General features: G+C 32.3%; 2 protein-coding genes across 7 annotated transcripts in view; both read left to right on the forward strand.

Annotated features, from left to right (window-relative positions):
- On the forward strand, positions 3492-4443 carry LOC105159580 (auxin-induced protein 6B-like). Its single transcript, XM_011076691.2, has one exon. It carries the CDS (start codon positions 3593-3595, stop codon positions 4040-4042), a length of 450 nt encoding a protein of 149 aa, XP_011074993.1. The 5' UTR covers positions 3492-3592; the 3' UTR covers positions 4043-4443.
- Positions 16580-22465, forward strand: part of LOC105159334 (filament-like plant protein 4) — a 7310-nt gene continuing 1424 nt past the window's right edge. Inside the window, exons 1-5 of one of the 6 annotated variants that reach the window (XM_011076358.2) lie at positions 16580-16876; positions 17865-17923; positions 18137-18268; positions 19203-19434; positions 19512-21960. In XM_011076358.2, coding sequence (XP_011074660.1) covers positions 17906-17923; positions 18137-18268; positions 19203-19434; positions 19512-21960 — 2831 coding nt within the window. In that variant the 5' untranslated portion in view covers positions 16580-16876; positions 17865-17905. The other 5 variants (XM_011076356.2, XM_011076357.2, XM_011076361.2 and 2 more) reach the window with 5 other exon arrangements.

A 22465-nucleotide genomic window follows, 5' to 3' on the forward strand; every position in this document is an offset into this window, starting at 1 on the left:
ATACCTTTCCTTTATTTTGGAAGACATTAAAAGTTACCCTATGTAATAATATGATTGATACTTCACTTGTCCAACTCCGATACGTGATTTGATATGTCTTGTTTTTCAAGGTTGATTATACCAACATATTTCAGCACAAAAGTATTTGTATTGATTCGCTTGGTAAGAAAAAATGATCGATCACTTTTAATTAAATGATTGTAAGTTTAATTTTCTCTATGGATATAAAAACTGTATTATTAGTTGTTCAATAAATAATCCGAATTTAAAAATATATTTTGACCTAAAATAGCGATTAGAATCAAAATCATAAACCATTTTGCAACAAAAAGTATATATATGTATATATATATATATTTCAATACAAAAATCTTTCAAATAAGTAAGTTTCAAGACAATTAATCACTATGTAGGAAAATAGTACTCCTTTGACTGCCAAAAGTACAATAATTTCTTATATTATATAATATTTGAGGAAAATGTGGTGCTTTGCATATCTTTGTAGGATATAATATAATATAATAATAGATAAATGCACCAACATACAGAAAATAGAAATTATTATTTAGTAGAAAAAAAAAAGAAAAAAAGAAAGGAGGTTTGGTTGTGTAAAGTGGCCCAAGATCCAACAGAGAACAAATGGAGCCCCGAGATTGTCCACGTCATCTTTATGTGTCTGTCCACTGCAGACTGTACCCATGCGCACACATACAAGCAGGTCATCACCGTGATTGGTGACTGACATGTCATCAATTCTGGGATTAATGTTTAATTTTCTTTCAAGAATTATCACTAGAAACTCAATTTCATCTACAAGATCATGACATGCGTTGGAATACATTAAATTGAGCAACTTAATATATATTAATGAAATTAATTCATTAATATAATTAAAATTATAATTAATTAACATAAAAACGAGATAAATCTTTACACATTCAATGAGACTCGAACTTATGATTTCAAACTAAGTCATGAAACCTGAACCATAATTAGCATTCCAAAGACATAATTACTAGTAAATTAAGAATAATTAAATTTCATTTATATGACGTTACCATGTATATTTTTAATTCCAAACACACAAAGAAAACAATAACCTAATTATTACAGTAATGTTTGTCTATATAAGGAAAACATGCAGTATGAGTTGAATTCAGCTGTCATTACACATGAAATCGTCCTTGATCAGCACTAATCCAACACTATTATAAGATTATATTCTCAAATCTTGGAATTGATTTGTGCTCTTAGGTAAGTAAATAGCAACAAAGGAATCCAAACACAATATCAAGAAACAAACACAAGGGGAAAAACATTAATGTAGGATGAGTTGATAATTTGGAGGACAAATATTTATCCATACATGTATTAAAATTGATAACATGGGATTATGTTGGGAAAATAATGGACTGGGGTTTTGTTGGGGAGCAGATTTTCCCAAAACATTGAACAATGTTCATAAATGTTATGATCCTTAAATCTTGACATGTGGGACACTTTACTCTTGTATTAAATTTAAGGGGGATGCATTTTTCTCTTACGCTCATCAACATGCTCCTTGGGCCCTTTCTACTTTTATTTTTAATAAATAATAAATTACAAATTAATACAAAAAGTAGACTGACTGTTATATATATATATATATATATAACTTTTTTTTAATAAATCAATTATAATTATCAATATCAAATATTTGTATTTAACATCCCGACAACCATAGCATATATTCTAATTATCAATGTCAGATAACTATTATTAAAGTAAAATAATACCCCATATGTTGGTGAAATTTGAGCCAGCGATCTTATATATATAGCCATGAAACCCCAATTTCATCAAATTCAACTAAGTCCCATTCATACAAAACTCAAACATCTGTTAAAAGAAAATTTCTAAAACTTTAATCGTACCATCAAACTGGAACGACGTTAACTCCAAATTTGAATACCCATTTTCACGAAATCGATATTACGAAAAAAAATCAATTAAAATGTTTCTCTGTTGAGGGTTTATAAGTTGTAACTTAGTTCATTGTAGATGCGACGTGTCGAGACATAATGAACATCGTAGATGAAGACAAATGAGAGTAATTAATTGAGGTTGATTAAGTGCCAAAATTAAGGATTAAAGAAGTGATTAAGATGGGGTAAGTAGTTTTGGCTGCTAGCTACGGGAATTTTAAAGAAAGGGACGGATGGGACAGTCTTGCACATGGTTCGTGGCCAGATGTATAAAATAAAAAATTCTTGGGGTCAAGATTTATAAATGTAAAATATATATATTTTTTAATTTTTTAAATTTAAGAAATATTTGTCTATTAAGGCAACTAACTACCTGTAGAGAACAGAATGGATTTTATTAAAGTTTTTTGTCTAAGTTGTCATGTGGAAGGTTTTGTGGTTTTTGGACTTTTAGAATTTAGACTTCGTGCGACTAAAAACAGCACACGGTTTGCAGCGGTCTTCATCTCATTAATGAAATTCAGTGTCATATAAGTATTCATGGCTCTCCATATGTAAATCATGCAAATTTAAATCTTTTTTGAAAATGATTAATATATATTTTGGATCCGAAGAAGTTAGATATATGATTATTAATTTACATTATTGGTGACATTAATTAGAGTCCCGATCGAAATCATATTTTAGCAAGCATGTTTTTTAAACGAAATGAGTAGAGTCAAATACATTGTTGTTCGTGATTGTTTGAAGAATATTTATCTGGTTTCAAATATTATATTTAAGTTTTATCTGATTATCAGTTTCATCGCAATTGAACAAATTTTAATTAAGTTAAGCTTGAATAAACTGATTATGTTCACCAATTTTCTGATTTTGCAGAGAAATTGTTATAATTAATTAATGTGGATGAACTTAGAAGAATAATGATGTTCAAGTTAAGGAGATGTGATTTGAAAGACAATATACATACATAGTAGTTTTGCTAGTAAAATATAATATAAGGTAAATTACAACATTTTTTTTTAAAATTTATCATAATTAAATATATTTTTGTTTAAAAAATTACAAATATTTTCTAAAATTAATAATTATTTAACAAATATCTCTTGTGAAAGCTCATGATAGAGGTATTTGTTAGAGGGTCATTAATCCTAATTTTTCTTTTATAATTTTTAAAAAAAATATTTATTATTATGACAAATAGCTTGTAGTTTACCCATAATGTATTTTCAAAATTTGGGACAAATATAGATACGACACCGTACTCAAAATTGGTACTCTCTATTCCACTTCTCACACCGGAGCTTTTACCAAATCCAACCTCTTATAAACTTGTAATCAATATCCAATCATAATCACTTACAGACCATTTAATAAACTTATCAAACACCAGCTACCTATCCTCCACTATTATATATACATATATATATATATCAAATGTCGTAATTATTACCCAAAAACAAGGGTATATTATTGCCCCTGACTCTATATATACCCCAACCCTCTTCCATAATTCAAACCCCTCACCCTCACATTTCAACCCTTACAAATCAAGATTCAACGCAGGAGGAAGAACATTCCATTCCGCTCGCACATTGCCCTTAAACACATCCTTGATCATACAAAACATGTCGGCTTGCAGCAAAATCCGTCACATTGTTAGGCTGCGCCAGCTGCTCCGGAGGTGGCGGAAGAAGGCATCAATGGCTGCGCGTCTCACACCCTCCGACGTGCCCGCCGGACACGTGGCGGTGACCGTCGGCTCCAGCTGCAAGAGGTTCGTCGTCAGAGCGACGTACCTGAACCATCCGGTTTTCAAGAAGTTACTGGTCCAGGCAGAGGAAGAGTACGGGTTCGCCAACAACGGTGGCCCATTGGCCATTCCTTGCGACGAGACTCTATTTGAGGAAATTCTCCGGTACTTGGCCCGGAAGGAGTCCAATGTCAGCAACTCGAACCGGTTCATGAGCTTCGAGGATTTCCAGAGGTACTGCCACGTGGGCTTCCGGAGCAACCTTGAATTCTGGGCTGAATCCCGGGCCCTTTTGCATGGGGTTTCGGATAAGTCCGTTTGGTGAGTAAACTACATGCAAAACAAGGTTCAGATTTTGACCCGGGTAAAACGGAGCCGGGTTTTCAGTAGGAATTATCATCTTTTTTCTTGTTTATTTTGTGATTCTTTTACGTAAATCGATCATGTGAAACGGGGTGGTGAATTACTTAAACTTGCTCCGGGAGAATATCATGATGGAGATGGCAAGTAGGTGGGGCGGGTCGCCACCGAGTCGTCCCGGGTTCGGATCGGAGCGGAGTCAACAAACAGTGCTTATGCAAATTATTACAGCTGACAAATTAAAGAAAGAAGTGATCATCAAGGGTTGTAAATTAAAAACAAATATATATATATATATATGGGCATTCTTATTTCATTCATTTCATGGAAATTAATTGTAAAGGATTTCAATTCAATGAAAGCATACATACATACCATGTTTATTATTTTAATATTATGTTTTCGTTTTCTTTAATAATGTTATGGAGTTTAATAGTATAGTTCACAGTGATAATTGATTGGTACAACGTGGTTGCCGTTGTGGGAGTTGTAAGGACAACATCAACACCCCATGTGGAACAAACCCCATCCCACTAAAATATTCTTCAATTTGTTCCTACACTAGTAATATAATGTATTTAATTTATCCCTCATCTTTTTCCACCCTAATAGCTACAATCTAGCCACGCAATTTACTTTTCATCAAAAAAGCGACTAATAAGTATATAAATTATTAATAAATCATGAGATAATCACATCATCAGATTAACACTTTACTCAAACTTTTATATATGATCTTTAATTATTTACAAAATTTTGATGGTTCACTTCTGATTGGTTTACATTTTGTTTTATCAAATAAGTACATCTATAGAGGCAATTGCTCTCTAGTTGTAATACACTATTTTGCAGCCTTAATTAATAAAGAGTAAGTACTTGAGAATGAGACATTGCTCAAGTGATAAGATTAAGACTATACATATAAAGATTGTAAATTTGAATTCTACGAATGTAACTATATATCCATCTCTATAATAGCTTTTTGTTTTTCTGTTTCCTTCTAAACGCATTTGTTAATTTGGGATTATCGATTTATTTAATTAATTTTTGAATTTGAATGTATTAAATTATATAATGATCCATATTTTATCGAAAAGGAAAAAAGGGTTTTGAGTAGCTATTTTACTAACCTGACATATGAATCGTTGTATTCTTCTTTTTTTTTTTTTTATAAAGCCATTTGTACGTAGGAGGGGTTACTCATTTATTATTTAAAAAATTAAAAAAATTCTTGTATATAATTCTAAGAACAATAAATGAGGAGTACTTACTTCATTTATAATAAAAAATTATTGTATACATATACTGCTTAAAAGAGTAGCTAGGCAATACGTGAAAATGTAATTAATCATATTACACATTTAGAAGGTGTTTGGCTAAAATTTTATTATAAAATTTTATAAGCTTGTACATCATAAAATTTATTTTCTAAGCTTATAAGATATATGATAGAATATTATTAAGTAAATTATTTGATTAAAATAATATCATGAAACTTACAGTATGCTACTAATGATAAGTTTGTAATAATTTGAAAAAAAAATTGAATTAAGTTATTAATATTTTAAAAATAAGTTAAGAACTTCTTACTTTTTTTTAAAAAAAGTCGTTACATTCATAACATCATATTTAGTTTTGAATTAAGTTTTTTGTTAAAATATTTACCAAACAGCCTCAAAGTTGCTTTCGATATTATTGAAAAGTAGGAGAGACCCTTTTACATTAAATAAAATAGCTGGCTTCGTGTTTGAAAAACTTATCCTAATAATTAATTCAGGAAAATAAACTATTAATTAAAAATGTAGTGAATATTAAAATGAAAAATAGCTGGCCCATGATGGAAAGTAATTGACGTCAACCACTACGCCCTCTCTTAAATTATTTCCTTCTTATTTTATAATACATTGACTAAAATTCACATACCATTTTTTTTTAAATTTATTTTTAATATATTTTTAAAGGGTGAATAATAATTTATCCTTTTGTGATATTGAAAATAAACACATTACCCCCTATGAAAAAAATATAGCAATTTATTCCCCTATACTTTGAAAATGAAGCAATGTATCTCCTTATACAGGGAGATAAATTGCTTCATTTTAAAAATCATAGGGGGGTAAATTGTTGTATTTTAAAAAATATAGAAAGCCAAATCATGATTTATTTTTTCATATGGAGTAATTTGCTCACTTGTAATATCACAATAGGGTTGCTTATATTTTTTCCCATTTTTAAATATTAAATTGGTAAACTTTTCTTTTGTGTGTGTGTGTGTGTGTTTTTTTTCCCTGCAAGGGCCAGAGGAATGTGTTAGTAATGATTGAAGCTGTACAATGTGGGAACTTATTTGACTTCATCTTATCATTCGTAAAACTTATTTTCTTGCACTATATATATATATATATATATATATATATAATCCATGCTATATAAATATATAATTAACGATTTACGTGTCTGAGAAAAAGCACATGGTTTTGACAGAAATAATTTTGTTCTTTAATTTCTTCAAAGGGCAGATTTAAAACATTGAAGAGATGAAAACAACCTCAAATATTGGGTAAGAGTTGCTGTCCCGTCGAATGCTAATTTGGCTAAAAATACTTTTGTCTGTAGAAATTAATGACAACCACAAGTTCATAAAATTCAGTCTTCCAAGCATTCTTTCTTCTGTAATTTCATGAAGCCAAAGATTTTAGCTTAGTTTTGTTTGTTTATAGTGAATTCATAATCAACCTTAATTTCCTTAGAATCGACAACAAACATATGTGTACCTATCATTTGATTTTGGTCTATTTTGTATGATTTATGGGGTGTCTGCAAAACTTTCTACTGAGATAGAAAAGTGAAAAACTGTAGAGAAAGTTGATAGTTTTAGTTGTTGTAAAAGTTGCAAATGTTTGAAAATACTATATATAAAATAATTAAGTTTTGATTGTTTAAAAAAAAAATTGTTGGAGGATCACTTTATTGATAAATTATTGGAGATTCCAAAAACGGTTGAGGATAAATATGTCCAAAATAAAGCTCTAAGTATTTACAGAAATGCCATTAGGCTGCAAAAAATGGCCCTTAATGCCATTGAGGATAAATTATGGCTGAAATCAGCTTAAATTTAGAATAGGAAAGGCATTATTTATTTGTTTTTTTTTTTTGGAGAGAGAAAAACATAAATAACTTTTGCAAACACTTGATGTGAACTATAAAAAAGTTTATAAGCACTTAAAAAAAGCTCCATCAAACACCCATTTAGTAGGGTTGTAGTGACGTAACAATCATAATTCGTATCGAATATTTCATAATAACGAGAGATATTTATGATCACAAGACTCATGACAAAAAAGTATTGTTATGCTGGTTTCTCATCTTTTACCTCTTTCTAACAGTGATTAATAAGGGACAAAGAAAATTGTATTTTGCCATATCATGAACCTCCAAAGACCATTAGAAAAGTTGTATGTTCCAGTTGTAAACAGGACAACATTTAAACAACATTGTGGGCTTAATTATTCTGGGATTCTCTTCCTTTCTTGGACAAGTCGGCAGTATTTGAGATGGGAGATGGGCCAGATCTGAAATGTATTTACAAATTTTGTTCGGCCCAAGACATAACAGTTTCCTCGACCTCCTACTTATGATCTATTAATGGTTTGAATCAATGGACTCGACCCATTACGTTTGAGCCTTCTCATCAATGTTGTCTTATTCTCAATTCTTGATTTTAATTTTTAAATGTGTCTCAAAGCACTTGCACGTACCAGATTACACCAAAACTCTTAGGTAAGGAGAATTTTAATTCGGGCCCAACTCGGCTGAAGTTCAATCAATCGTATGGCAAGCGAAGCACGTGATTGATGATTTGAAGTGGTCGGAGCACATGTGAACCACTACTTAGGTTTGTGCAGTAACTGGTCCAAGATTTGCAGGTTGAGACAGGGCCAGGGCCAGGGCCAGAGGCATGCATGCAAATCAATGCAACACCCACAAATTTCTTGATAAATATAATAGTCCATCAGCAAAATAACAAAAAGGAAATCTGAACAATGATCAATGAAGGCTTTTTTTCGGGCCAAATTGCGTTTTACCCCCCTTTGTTTTTCGAAAATATCTAAACTTCCTTATATTTTAAGAATAAGAAAAAAATCCTCCGTGATCTCTAAAACCCTGCACGAAACCTTTCTTTAGAAACTAACGGAAGTGGGGTGTAGGGTGGTGCGTGTGTACATGAATTTTTTTGCAGGTTTTGACCTTTTTTTACTGTTAATTTATAAAATGCCCAAAATACAAAAAAATATACAATTTACTATATTTATTTAAATGTCAAAATACAAAAAAATATATATTTTTTTATAAAATTAATTAAAAAAATTCAATTAAAATCATAATACAAAAAATAATATAATAAGCTCATTTTAATACTTAATTTAAATATATTTGAATAAATTATTTACTTTAAATAATATTTATATTTAAATTACTAGTATATGTATTTAGAATGAAATTTTAATACTTTTTTTATTAAATTTTAAATTTAAAAAATCAAATTTCTTATTATTTTAAAAGTTTATTTTTTCTTAAGTAAAAAAAATTAAATTTATTAAAATTATAAAAAAAAAATGTCGCAATCGCCTCAGGGGCTCCATGGGCGACCGCGCGATTGCTCATGGATGATCTGCCCAGATCTACTCTGGGCAACCGCCCAAAGTTCCCTGGGTGAAGGCGGGGACGGCGGTGGGTGACGCGAGGGGGTTGGGGTGGGCAACGGGGGAGATGGGGAGGGGGTAATTTTTTTTTATATATAAATAATATTTTATATTTTATATTTATATTTTATAATTATATAAATGTATAATATATATAAATTAATTAAATATTAACCCTTAATAATGTAAGATCTAAAGATTGAGATAGATTGATTAAATCTTATGACTATTATGCAATCACAAAAGATCCAACGCTCATGAAAATAAAAAATAATAGAGAAAAATACAAGCAACCTCCTTGTAATATTGCAAATGAGCAAATTACTTTCTTATGAAAAAAAAAATAGCAATTTACCTTCCTATATTTTTTAAAAATACAACATTTAACCTCGTATGATTTTTAAAATGAAGCAATTTAGGGAGGTAAATTGCTTCATTTTAAAAAGTATAGGGAGATAAATTGCTATATTTTTTTCATAAGAGGGTAATGTGCTCATTTTTAATATCACAGGAGAGTAAATTGCTATTCACCCAAAAATAATATATAAAAAATAATGGCATAACGGTCTTTTATAAAGAATAACATTATTAGCTTCAATTAGTGGTGAGGCGCAAGTGTGGTATATTTAAGAAAACAAATAGCTTGTTTTGTCTATTTTTAAAATATAAGAAATTTTTTAGCTAAATTTTAAAAACATAAGAAGATGTTTAGCTAAATTTTAAGAATATTGGGGTAATATACAATTGGGCCTTTTCTTCCTTTTCAATTTTCATTGAGTGTTTTGATTTTTTTAGGACAAAAAGATTTGGAAAAAATCAGACAAGAATGATTTGGAAATCTATCTCGCTGCTAGGATGAGAAATCAATGGAGAGTGTGGTCCTTTTGGGATGGGGTCGATGGCCATAAATGCGGCTTTTTTTCTCCACAAGGACGTTCATCATCACTTCTAGTACTCTTTCATCTGTTGTTTCACATCTGCATTCAGGATATTGCAATAATCCTATATATATATATTGCAGATACGACAAATTCAAATAAGAAAAATCGATCCAAATATTGTATATGTGTTAAATCGAACCCCAAATAATTTATATATTGATTCAGATCGAGATTTAATTCTGATCGAGTTAGTTAGGTTGAAAGTTTAATCTATCTTGAATTAGACTGCTAAAGGGACTTGAAAACAAAAATGCAATAGATTTGTGGATGTGTGGATATTTACCTTAGTTTGTGTCCGTTTATTGATTCAGTTCATAATTTTTTGTTATATTTATTTATGTATCGGTTGAACCAATATATCAATCAATTTATTAAAATATTAATATAATTATGTGATTACCATATAAAAAGCCATATCCAACAAAATACGGCAACATGTGAAATAACATTTATATAAGTTTAACATGTTATAAAAGATTTGACGGATCAAATAGGAAAAGACGAATATAAGTAATTAAGAAATTCTTGTAATTGGTTGCTCAATCTTGAAGTAGAAATCATTTACAAGAGATAATTAATCGCTTATTAAAGTTTTACAAGAATCAAATCTAATAATGCATGCGACTACAATTCTCTTTCATATGTCTAATCTGCAATCAAGTGTCTAAATTATAATGTCGGATGGTGCTATATAGGATTTATTCCTCGTAGGTAGGGTTAGACTAACACATTGCTAATCACACTTTAATCCCAACATGTCAACTCACTAATTTTCAACGACAAACAACATAGTACAGTACATGCAGTTGCAGGGTCATATGAATTACCAAATGTTATACATATATCTTTTATTTTTGTCGAATATTAATTACAAATAAATTAATATTAATCAATGAATAATTTTTATAAATAGCATCGAAAATAATTAAAAAGGTAAGCTGGGAAGAGATAGAAAAAGGTAAAGTGGAATCCCAAGTAAAAATAGAAAAGTGAAAAGTGAGGGGTGGAGTAATTAAAGTGTATGTGTGTGTGAGATGAGATAATTAATTAAGGGTCCCAAAGAATATAAAATTTTTGGCTCCAAATCTTATCCCTCTTTTCATTTTTATGCCTAACTGATGATATTCATACACACAAAACCAAAAAAGAAAAAGAAAACAATTTTAGTGTGCATGGAGATCCAGATTTGGATGTATTTTGGGACATATTATTGTTATTGTTATAAATAAAAGTGTGGAAATGAGAAAAGATTCTTTATCATCATAATTTAGTGAAAGAGAAACTTGTCGCAGAAGCATCATCTCTGTTTCAGACATATCACATTTCGGGATTAGAGAGCATCCTTTTCCATATGCTACCTACGCTACACGGTCGGCTATATCAAATTTTAATTTTAAAATTAAAAATATTTTCTCTTTAACTCCAAAATTAGAACATAAAAAGATGCTAATCATTTATCATTGTAGCTGGCTAATGGAATTTCCCCATTGTAGCCTTCACACTTAACTACCCCTCTCTTTAATTTTTATTTTTTTTTTCCAAGTCTTGGATAGTATTTGAAAACTAGATAATTAGAAAGATATTAATATTTGTATATATCTGAATTAAACAATGCTATCACTCTATCTTCCAATTATATAATCATAATATAATATGCACTGGTATGGCAAGAAATAAACTAGCATAAATCACGTTATCAAATCCGATTAAATTATGTTATTCGTTCGTAATCAATAGCTAGTATGATTCTCGACGTCAATATTAATGAAATACGTTGATGTAATTATGTACGTCCTAAAAATTGTAATTTATATATTTCTACAAAACAAATAAAATTTTTATTTGGTGTTGTAGCAGACACATTTACATCTCCTGCTAAAATAATTTACTTAGAGCCAGCTAAGCTGAATATATATAAATAATTAAAATATAGTAAATTAGTTGAAGGCCTCAGTCACTGAAGCCGAACAAAACGACAGTCAATTGCGTAGGCTGCGGGGCGTAGGATATTTGGTATTTTATTCTAAGTCGAATAAAGAATTTCGCAAGCTTAAATATTTGCATTGATTCAACTGTCTCAATCTTTGTGACATTAATCACATTATTAATTGTTATTCACAGTGTATTATTGTTGTCATTAGCCGATTGACGACATCTTAATAAACATTATTAAGATGACTTCATCCAATCTTGAAAAGCTATTTCTCATTACCAAACAGGCGTAGAAAATTGGGTTAATTAGGACAGTACAATTGCGTTGGACTGCTGAATGATACTGAAAACACGGTGTCGTATTTGGACAAGCGTATGACTTCATGGGATAAGCTTTCTAAAATGCCCCGAAACTTGGGTTTGGTAATTGACGTTGTCTAAAGTTATCATCAAACAAGACTTTAAGAATAATTATCAGTTTATGAGCTGTTGAGTTATCCATAACACCAATTCTTTGTTATGGGTGAATATTATTTTATTTTTCCTCCCATAAAAACAATATAAGGATAAATGATTAATAAAGTGCATTCATTCTCCAAATTAAATTACACGTTGATAGAACTCGAATCCATAATTTCAAACTTATTTATGAAATCGTGACTGCTTAACTAAAACATCATTAGTCAAAGACTATCGACTTTCGTCAGTTGAAAAAAAAAAAGAGATTAATTTAACCCCTTCGGAGATTTAGACATCAATTTACAGAAATGGTCAATTTTGAATTTAAGTGTTAAATATGTTGAACGACCACATCAATCTGATTGGATGCAATACGAAAATTATCCATATTTTGAGCAGATGTTTTGCTTCAAGGCAAAGCAGCTGTGTGGAAAAGCGTAGACGAATTTACTATAGAAAGTAAAACATGGTGGGGCGTCTTGAGTTAATTGTCATGAGTCATCAACAATGTGGTGAATGTCATCAACAAACATAATTTTGTTCTAGTCTCATAATTCTTGTTATTTCTTTTCTTACGTTACGTTCAGACATTGTTGCCTTATTTCATAATTCTTCTCAATCAATAACTTAAGTCATTTCAGTAAAAAAATTGAAAGAAAGACAAAAGGCCATTAGTGTTTTTTGCATTTTTTTTTCATTATGATAAGTAATGACAATTATGTTTTATATCTCTTTAGTAATTACAATAATTAATATCAAATAATAAATTATAATTATTAATAATAATTTTTACGATCTCAAATTCATTACATTAATAGGAGTAATCAGTTGGAAAAGAATCTAATTTAATAAATTAATAAGTTAAATCAATAAATACATTTAAAATAAACACATACTTACAATTGCAGCACTCGCACCTTAGATAGTTACAACAGACAAACGATGTGAACAGAAAAAAGGGAAAAGAGGAAAGTAGAAGGAATAAAACGTGGCGGTTGTAGATCTGGGAAGGATGGCAGAAACCAGAAACAAATAACCCATGAATTTATTGCCGGGGCTCCACTCATTAAACTTGGGTTTATTGGTCCCAAACCTACCCAACCATATTCCCTTCCCCAAATGCACTGAACTGTTACGACGGTGCTATATTTATTTTGCTTTGGTAAATAATTACAAGGGATTTAGAATTCCCAACAAAATGACAAGAACACAAAACACAACAACTTCAGCCGCTGTTCTTGCAATGATTTCTTAAACATCATCACAAAGGACAAAAGGATAACCACTAAACATCCCAATAGAAAATAAAAAAAAAAAATTCACCTTCAAGCAGGGTACAATAACTTAACACAAAATAGGATTAATAATCGAAAAACTGAATAGAGTATTGGATCAGACTTCACAATTATTGGTTAATATGTTAATGCACATCCTAAAACAATTTCATGAAATTCTATGCAATAATTTCATTTTATAGAGGGTAGGTCGCTGATTTATGATGTGAATTAATGAAGGAGGAGGAGTGTATATATAGAAAGGTGGGTATACGGTAACTCTACGATAGGGTGGAAAAAATATTTTTTTAGCGAAACAACCCAACGGTTTGGAGTGGTGATCAAGAGTTCTTAAGAAATGTTTTGTACTTGAATATGTGTCTATACCTTTATATATATATATATATATATATATTCTAATATATAAAAAAGAAATTTCACTCACAAATGTTGGATCTTAACACCACAGCATCAATTCTTTTTATTATATCAATAATATTCCTAATTAATTTTTTTTAATGAAATGCATGTTTTGTTTTGTACATTTTATTTCTATTTATAATTTATTTAATATTATGAAAATTATTTATTATATATACGTGTAAAGAGTGTGAGAGAAAGGCTATATATATATATATATAAGGATAGGGTGAAAATGGGGGTGGGTTGGATAAAAAGTGGATTCCAGTAACTCTGAAAAGAACATGACAGGAGTTGACTCTTAGAAAAGGCAAAACCTAGGTTGTCTACTCCACATTTTATTACCCCATCTGGATCTCATTGCATTTACTGCTCCTCTACGCTCTTTAACTGTTCTTACCGTTCTTGTTCAATTTTGTTCGTGTTATATAAATAGCTTTTACCAGCATAACCAGCATTACCAGCAATACGGCCACGAAATATGCAGTTTCTTTGTCGCAACTACCTAATTTTTTCCGACACATAAGACAAGTGACGATACCTAAAACTTTACTATTACTTTCTTCAATCCTAATTTCACTTTTCCTGTAGTAGATCATAATAGTTAGTTCTGGTAATTTTTTGTCGGTGCCAAACTAATTTGTATTCTCATCGTTGTGTAATATAAATTACCCCCCAAAAAGAAAAGAGCCCATTAATGGAGAAGTAAATATTATTGGAAAAAAAAGTGAGTGTTAAACGACCACCTCATTTAAAAGTTTAGAAAGTATAATCATTTAATATTTATATCTTAATACACACTTTTGCAATTGAAATATTTTTTCTACATAAATGGGTGATCCAGGATCTCTTGTTTCGTCTAACTCTGATATCATGTTATACGATTATTTCGTCTAAGAATTTAAATTGTTAGATAAGCGAATAATTTAATATTACATATTAATGAGGAAATTGGGAAAATTTTATTTTGATCCCAGACGATTGAGAGTGTTTCACTTTTGATCCTACGGTTTACAAGCTTAACACATTTGGTCACATATGATAAAAAATTATAGTATTTTTGATCCATATGATAGAATTTATTGACATTTGGTCTCATAATATAAGTATTTTTTAGTCCTATATTCTACAATTTTTGAGATTACGAGACCAAATGTACTATAAGATAAAAAATATAACAACCTCTATGTTATAGAATGAAAAGTGTAATTTCGACCGAGGAAAAGCACTACACCCCACATCAACATCGATCACGAGAGGGTAGAGGCCAACTCTATTGGTATGGAGAGTGAGTGGGTATTGTTTTCTCCTACAGTACGTGTTTGCTTCTTCTCTCTTTCAATTCACCATTACATTGCTACTACAGTTGCGGGAGACCTCTCCGAAATGTCCAAATCTTCTATTCTCTCCCATAAGTGCTTGTTTCAATTAATAATAAACTGAGATCAAGCATGCTACCTCTGTCTGCTCCTACTTTATTAGCTCCATCTTACCATATCGTACGAAACAAATTTCCATGATCCTGCAGTTGAGATCATGTGCTTTGTGAATACGATATGAATGTTTATGGTTGCCAACTTGTACTAATTTACAATAATCTTGAATTAATATAACATATATATGGCAAATGAAAAATACTGATTAGTGAGCGTTTACAATAAAATTGCACACAACTCTCCACCCAAAGATTCTTACATAATGTCAAGGATTTGGCAGAGGATTAAGTTAATAAAAGAAGGGGGTTCTCGATTTTCTTGCAGCTAATCATAGGCTTTAGAACTAGCAGCATATCATACCTCTTCTTCTCAGACAATCAATACTACGTACATGCAAATGGAAAATACCAAACATTTATTGTGGGCCATAAAATCAAACTAATTCAACATAATAGGCTTTATTATAAAAATAATTCTACTCCAAGAAATCAATGTTGGGTATTTAAATAGCTTTTTTAATTTTGGGTGAAAAATTAATTTTATTTCCCCCCCTGTTAGGAAGGGAGAGGAATCAAATACAGCATGTGCACGTGCCATAAAAGTGGAGACGCAGACGCAGACGGTGACGGGCCACACTCGAACTTATGAGCTGGACTCAGTCACTCAACATACAAAGTGACGGTGGTCCAATTGTCAAAACCTATACAGCTCACCCTTTTATCCTGTCACCCACTTGCCAATACCTCATTTGTTCAAGGACAATCCTGTCATTGCACTCACTCCATCCTATTCCCAAATCCAACTGCACACTGTTACCACATAATATAATACCCAGATATACCAAACGCTACAAATGTATTCCTACTACGTTTTTCCGTATTGAAGAAATAAATAAATAAATGTTTCTTTATTCATAAAAAAGACGATTTTATTTAAAAGTAAAATATAACAATACTAATTATTAATTAATATTTTTTCTAACTTTTTGCCCTACTTCTTATATTAATTAATCATTTAATAGCTTAAATATTTTTCACCTTAAAATTTCTTATTACAAAAAATTTACTTATTATTTTGTATAATAAAAAATCATTAAATGAAGAACTATTACTAATATATAATATAATATTTTTTTTATAAAAATAATTACTATATTATTCAATATATACAAATTCAATATGTCAGATATTTTTATATTAATTAATATATTTTAAAAAATAAATAAATAAAAAATTATTATTATATGCTTATGTTAGTAAAACGCGAGATGACGTCTGGATATAATCTTACTAGGATGTAGATATTCCTTGCTTCCGTAGAGTAAAATACCCTGCAAACTTTCATTAAATTTTTTAATTTTATTACACCGAAATTATGGTCCAAATTTAAAAGGGTGAAGTTTTGGAGCTTTTTCAACGTTCTTGCCTTTTAAATGACACCACCCAGAGCAGAGAAATTTTAACAACTCACTATCCGCACGACCACTCCTTCCCCACCACTCCACCACCACCACCATCGTCACCGTCCCTTCTCTCTAGGAAAACACGCACAACACACACTAAGCCAGCTACATTATCAACCTCGAATTCCTCTAATTTGTTTATCTGGATTACAATTCAACTGCATTGCTGCTGGTGAGTATGGAAATTTGTAGCAGAGAGACGCGTGCCTGTGTAGACTGTAGAGTTTTTGGTTTCTTGTGAGGTGGAGTGCGTCATTCAATACTTGCATTTTGCGTTGTTTTCTGTGTTCTGGAAAACAATTACTTTTTTTTTTTTTGTTCTTATGTGAAGTCCCTTTCTCTTTCTTGCTGCTGCACAAAACTTGAAAAAGCTTCACTTTTTCCGTTTCCCGTCTGTTTGTTTTTATCTTCTCTCCTTTTCTTTTCCCCAATTCTTATGGGTACTTCGCTTCTGGGTTTTGTGCTTTGAGGGAATCTCCCTTTTCTTTTCTTAATTTATTGTCGAGAAGTTTCAGAGGTCTTGTAAATCATTTTTGGTTTCTAAGTGGTCGCCATTTTAATTTCAATTACATCTGTAGTTAGTAAAGAATTATTGGTGTGAATCTCCAATGTTTTTACCTAAGTTCTAATTAGAAAAATGGTTTAGACTTTTAGTGAGCTAAATAGGAGTACTCTTTTTGGATGCGCATTTTAGCTACATCATGTTGAATGTTTATTTATTATTTCGGATCATAAATGGATTTTGAGTCAGTATAGGTTTTTAAATTGTTTGAGGACATGGAAATTTAAACCATTACATGTAGCTGCATTTCGAGCAATATGGTCTCGTGTTTAGGTTCTTGTGGATCAAAGTCTGTTGATGATACTGTTTTTCTGAATTTGGCCGGACTTGTAATTCACTTCATTAAAATAATATATTTTGTTTATTATTCCTGATGAATGATGTATCCGGCTTAGGCCAAATTTATGCCATAGAGGAGAGGACATGCGGGGTTAAAGTTTTCTTTTCTGTATTTGTTAGATTATGGAATGTAGCATTTATGCTATATATTTTGATTGTTTTTGGTGGCCTACCCTTCCTTCATCTTCATTGGCATATTTTTTGTTATCTAGGCCAGGGTAGTTGGTTGCTCAAAGTTTTGATCATTTCTGTAATGCAGAATATGCAATGAAGATTTGACTGGAAATATAATGTTTCTGAATGCAGACTGACATTGCGGTTTGCCCCTGGCTGTCTTGTGGTGTTTTACTGTTAATGAATTATTAGCTGCATTTTGCAGTTCTTGTACTGATAACTTTACCTTGACTTTATTTTTATATTCACTTTCACAATCTTGTTAATGTATTAGCTGCATTTTGCAGTTCGTGTACTATATAACTTTACCTTGACTTATTTTATTATTCACTTTCACAATCTTGTTTGCATTAACAGCCTGCAATGGATAAAAGAAGTTGGCCCTGGAAGAAAAAATCATCAGATAAGCAAGCAGCTGAGAAAGCTAATGTTTCTGCATCAGATTCTTCTGCAGCTGTGGCAGACACAAGTGGAACTCAAGATGACAAGGTTTGTCCATATTATTATGCTCGATTCTTGTTGTTGAGTGTAGAGCTTTTACTTTCTTTGCTCACTGACATCTATTAACATTATATCCACCCAATTTCTGTTGCTACAATATCACTTGGGTCATATAAGAATCTACTTTGTTCCTTTGCATTGCCAAGTATCGTGGCATCCTGAGTATTTAATAGATTCCTTCGATTGCTTCAAGAATCATCTATCCCATTTTTTTTTTTTTTTTTTAATTCTTAGATAGTCTGGAGCACAAAATTTGACTATTCAACTGTATTCTACTGATGAGGTGAAAGTGGCTAAACCTCTATTCCCTTGCAGATCACTGTCGTTCCACAAGCCCCCATCCCCTGCCCCCTTCTTTTGGTACTTTTATTCTTCAAATACGATCACCATGCACCTTGTGAGTCATTTTATGCTTGTTTGGAAGAAATTGCTTTTTAACATTTGGAATAACAAGCAGCGAAAGAGCATTCCGTGCATTGAACAGTTAGAAATCTAATTGTTTGCTGGAAACAACCAATGAAGAAACCATGTGCATATATTGACTTTTTTAATAGGGAAATGTCGGGGCAGTTGAATGATCAGAAGCTTTCTGATTTTCAAAATATGGTCTGCCCTGACTATGCCATACTGCATGGTTTACACAAAACTTGTTCTGGTTTTCAAACATGAAGGTGAGTTGGTTGTATTGATAGAGGTGTTTTCGAGAATATCCTTGGTACTTTTGCTTTTCTCCTGCTCTATGGTTCTGGAGGGTAAAGTCTGACCTCCAGTCGGGCTATATTTTCCATGATTGTGCGATTTACAATCTAGTTGAGAGTATCCATTGCCTGAAAAATTTCCTTAATCAATTTACAAGGAAGTAAAAGTTTGTGACCTTTCATGCATATCGTGGGCGTCATTTAATTTTCCTATTATGTTACAGGGCAAACAGGATAACAATGGTAAAAAGCCAAAGTATGTCCAAATTTCAGTGGAGTCATATACACGTCTAACTGGATTGGAGGATCAAGTGAAGTCCTACGAAGAACAAGTGCAAACCTTAGAAGATGAAGTGAAAGAATTGAGTGAAAAGTTATCTGAAGCGAATTCAGAAATTACCAATAAAGAAAACCTGGTGAAACAACATGCTAAAGTTGCTGAAGAAGCTATCTCAGGTTTCAAGTTTTGTCATGCATCTCTTTTGTTCTTGAAAATAGATGGTGACTCAATTAGCAAAAAATTGTTTCCACAGGTTGGGAAAAAGCCGAGGCGGAAGCTGCAACATTGAAAAATCATCTGGAATCTGTCACACTGCTAAAGCTTACTGCTGAAGATAGGGCATCACATTTGGATGGGGCTCTCAAGGAATGTATGAGGCAGATACGAAATTTGAAGGAAGAACATGATAAAAAATTGCATGAAGTTGTTCTTGAAAAAACAAAGCTCTTTGACAAGATGAAGCTCGAGCTTGAAGCACAAATATCAAATTTGGACCAACAACTACTGAGGTCTGCTGCTGAAAATGCTGCACTCTCAAGGTCTTTGCAAGATCGGTCTAACATGCTGATTAAGTTAAGTGAAGAAAAATCACAAGCTGAAGCTGAGATAGAATTTCTAAAGAGCAACATTGAGTCCTGTGAAAAAGAAGTAAATTCACTCAAATACGAGCTCCATATTGCTAAGAAAGAGGTGGAAATTCGTAATGAGGAAAAGACAATGAGTGTACGGTCTGCGGAAGTAGCAAACAAGCAGCATCTTGAGGGAGTGAAGAAAATTGCTAAGCTTGAAGCAGAGTGTCAAAGATTACGAGGTCTTGTTCGGAAGAAACTACCTGGTCCAGCTGCACTGGCACAAATGAAACTTGAAGTTGAAAACTTGGGCCGAGATTATGGAGAATCTCGTTTTAGGCGGTCTCCGGTGAAACCTCCTGCATACTCGTCCCAGCTGCCTGAATTTTCACTTGACAATTTACAGAAGTACCAGAAAGAAAATGAGCTACTTACGGAACGCCTACTAGCTATGGATGAAGAAACAAAGATGTTGAAGGAAGCATTAGCAAGGCGTAACAATGAATTGCAAACTTCCAGGAGTATATGCGCCCAGACGGCCAGCAAGCTTCAAAGTTTGGAATCACAACTGCAAGCTAATGCTGAAGAGAGAAGTCCTTCGATATCTAATGCCCGATCCGCAATTGAAGGTTTCTCTAGTAAAAAAGCTTGCACTCCACCAAGTTTTACCTCCATATCTGAAGATGGAAATGATGATAATATAAGTTGTGCTGGTTCATGGGCTACAGAATCGTTGTCTGAGCTCTCCTATATTAAGAAGGAAAAGAGAGCTGAAACTCCATGCAGAGCTGAAAACACTAATCACCTGGACCTTATGGATGACTTTCTAGAGATGGAGAAATTAGCATATCTATCCCATGGATCAGATGGAACAGTTTCGAATTTAGATGCTTCAGTCATTACAGGCAATAGAGGATCTGAACTTGTAGAGCATGAAGCTCCACCTGAAGCCGCCATGAGAACGGAGCACCAATCTGGGGACCAACATGGCCCCAAACCTCTAGTGTCTTCAAAAGAAGATGAAACTGTTGCAAATCCTCAATTGCACGCAGACTCACACATCTTTGAGAAACTCCAATTACAAATATCTATCGTACTTGAGTCAATCTCTAAGGAAAAAGACAATGAAAAAGTTATAGCAGACATCAGATGTTTTATGCAGGATATGCTTAACACTTTGCATCACCATTCGGTGCCTGATGTTGTGGAGGCAGCTGACTGTTCTGGTACAGAAAGTCATCTTCAGACTCTTGCAGAGGAGGCCAAAATAACATCCACGAAGGCTATATCTTTGTCTGGAGATGTTAACTCATGTGCCGCCACTGGGCAAACCATCAATCAAGAATTGGAAATAGCCATCTCTAACATTTATGATTTTGTTATGATTTTTGGTAAAGAGGCTAAGGCTGTCCCAGGAACATCTCCTGATGAAGATGGACTAAACAAAAACCTTGATAGGTTCTCTGCCAAATATAGCGAAGCTATTAACAGCAAGATTGATCTGGTTGATTTTGTTCTCGACATTTCTCATGTATTAGGCAAAGCAAGTGAGCTGCACTTCAATGTCCTGGGATTTAAGAGTTCCGAAGTGGAAACTGGTAGTCCTGATTGTATAGACAAGATTGCTCTACCAGAGAATAAGACTGTAGTCGACTCACCCAGAGAAAGCTATCCAAATGGTTGCGGCAACTTTTCTGATTCTGCATCTGATCCTGATGTTCCAAATGATGCGAATCTTGTTCCAACCTCTGAGTCAACAGCAGCCTCATGGAAATGTTCTTTGGAGGAGTTTGAACGACTGAAAATGGATAAAGATAATTTGGCAGTTGATCTTGCTAGGTGCACAGAAAACTTAGAGAGCACCAAGTCTCAGTTGCAGGAGACAGAACAGCTTCTTTCTGAAGTTAAGTCACAGTTAACATCTGCACAAAAGTCCAACAGCTTGGCTGAGACACAGCTGAAATGCATGGCAGAATCATACAGATCACTAGAAACACGGGCAGAAGAATTACAAACCGAAGTTAATCTTCTCCAAGGGAAAATAGAAAATTTGTATAATGAGCTGCAAGAGGAGAAAAGAAGTCATCAAGATGCACTTACCAGATGCAAAGATCTCCAAGAGCAGCTGGAAAGGTAGTAATAAATTTCTCTTATCTTACATGCTTGCCTTGCTGGTTTGATTTCTTTGCTGTACAGATTGTTCTGGCCTTGATCTTAACGCACATGATGTGTAGTGTCATAAGATTTCCATTTAGCTTTTTTAAGTGTGTGAAAAGATTATTTTAAACTGTGTGCATATATCAGAGAACTAAGGTCTTATGGAACAAGCATCTAGGATATACATTTACTCTTTTCTTGTTTCACTTTGTTTCATCCTGTGGATTTATTGCAGAACCTCTGAGCCTGAAAGTTGTTAGGTTGCAGGTGTAAGCTCAACAGGAGAAAAGAGAATCTATGTTTCTGATTCCCCAAAGAAGCCTCTTCATTTTCATTACCGGTTTTATTATTACAAGGGGATCATAATACACTTAGTTATACAAAGGGATCATAATACACGTAGTTATACAAAGGGTGTCTTCGTTCTCTATGTTCCCATGATTTCCGGTTATTGCCCAAGTCTAAATTAGATTACTTAATT

This window comes from Sesamum indicum, linkage group LG3 (assembly GCF_000512975.1).
Source record: "Sesamum indicum cultivar Zhongzhi No. 13 linkage group LG3, S_indicum_v1.0, whole genome shotgun sequence".
Lineage (NCBI taxonomy): Eukaryota > Viridiplantae > Streptophyta > Magnoliopsida > Lamiales > Pedaliaceae > Sesamum > Sesamum indicum.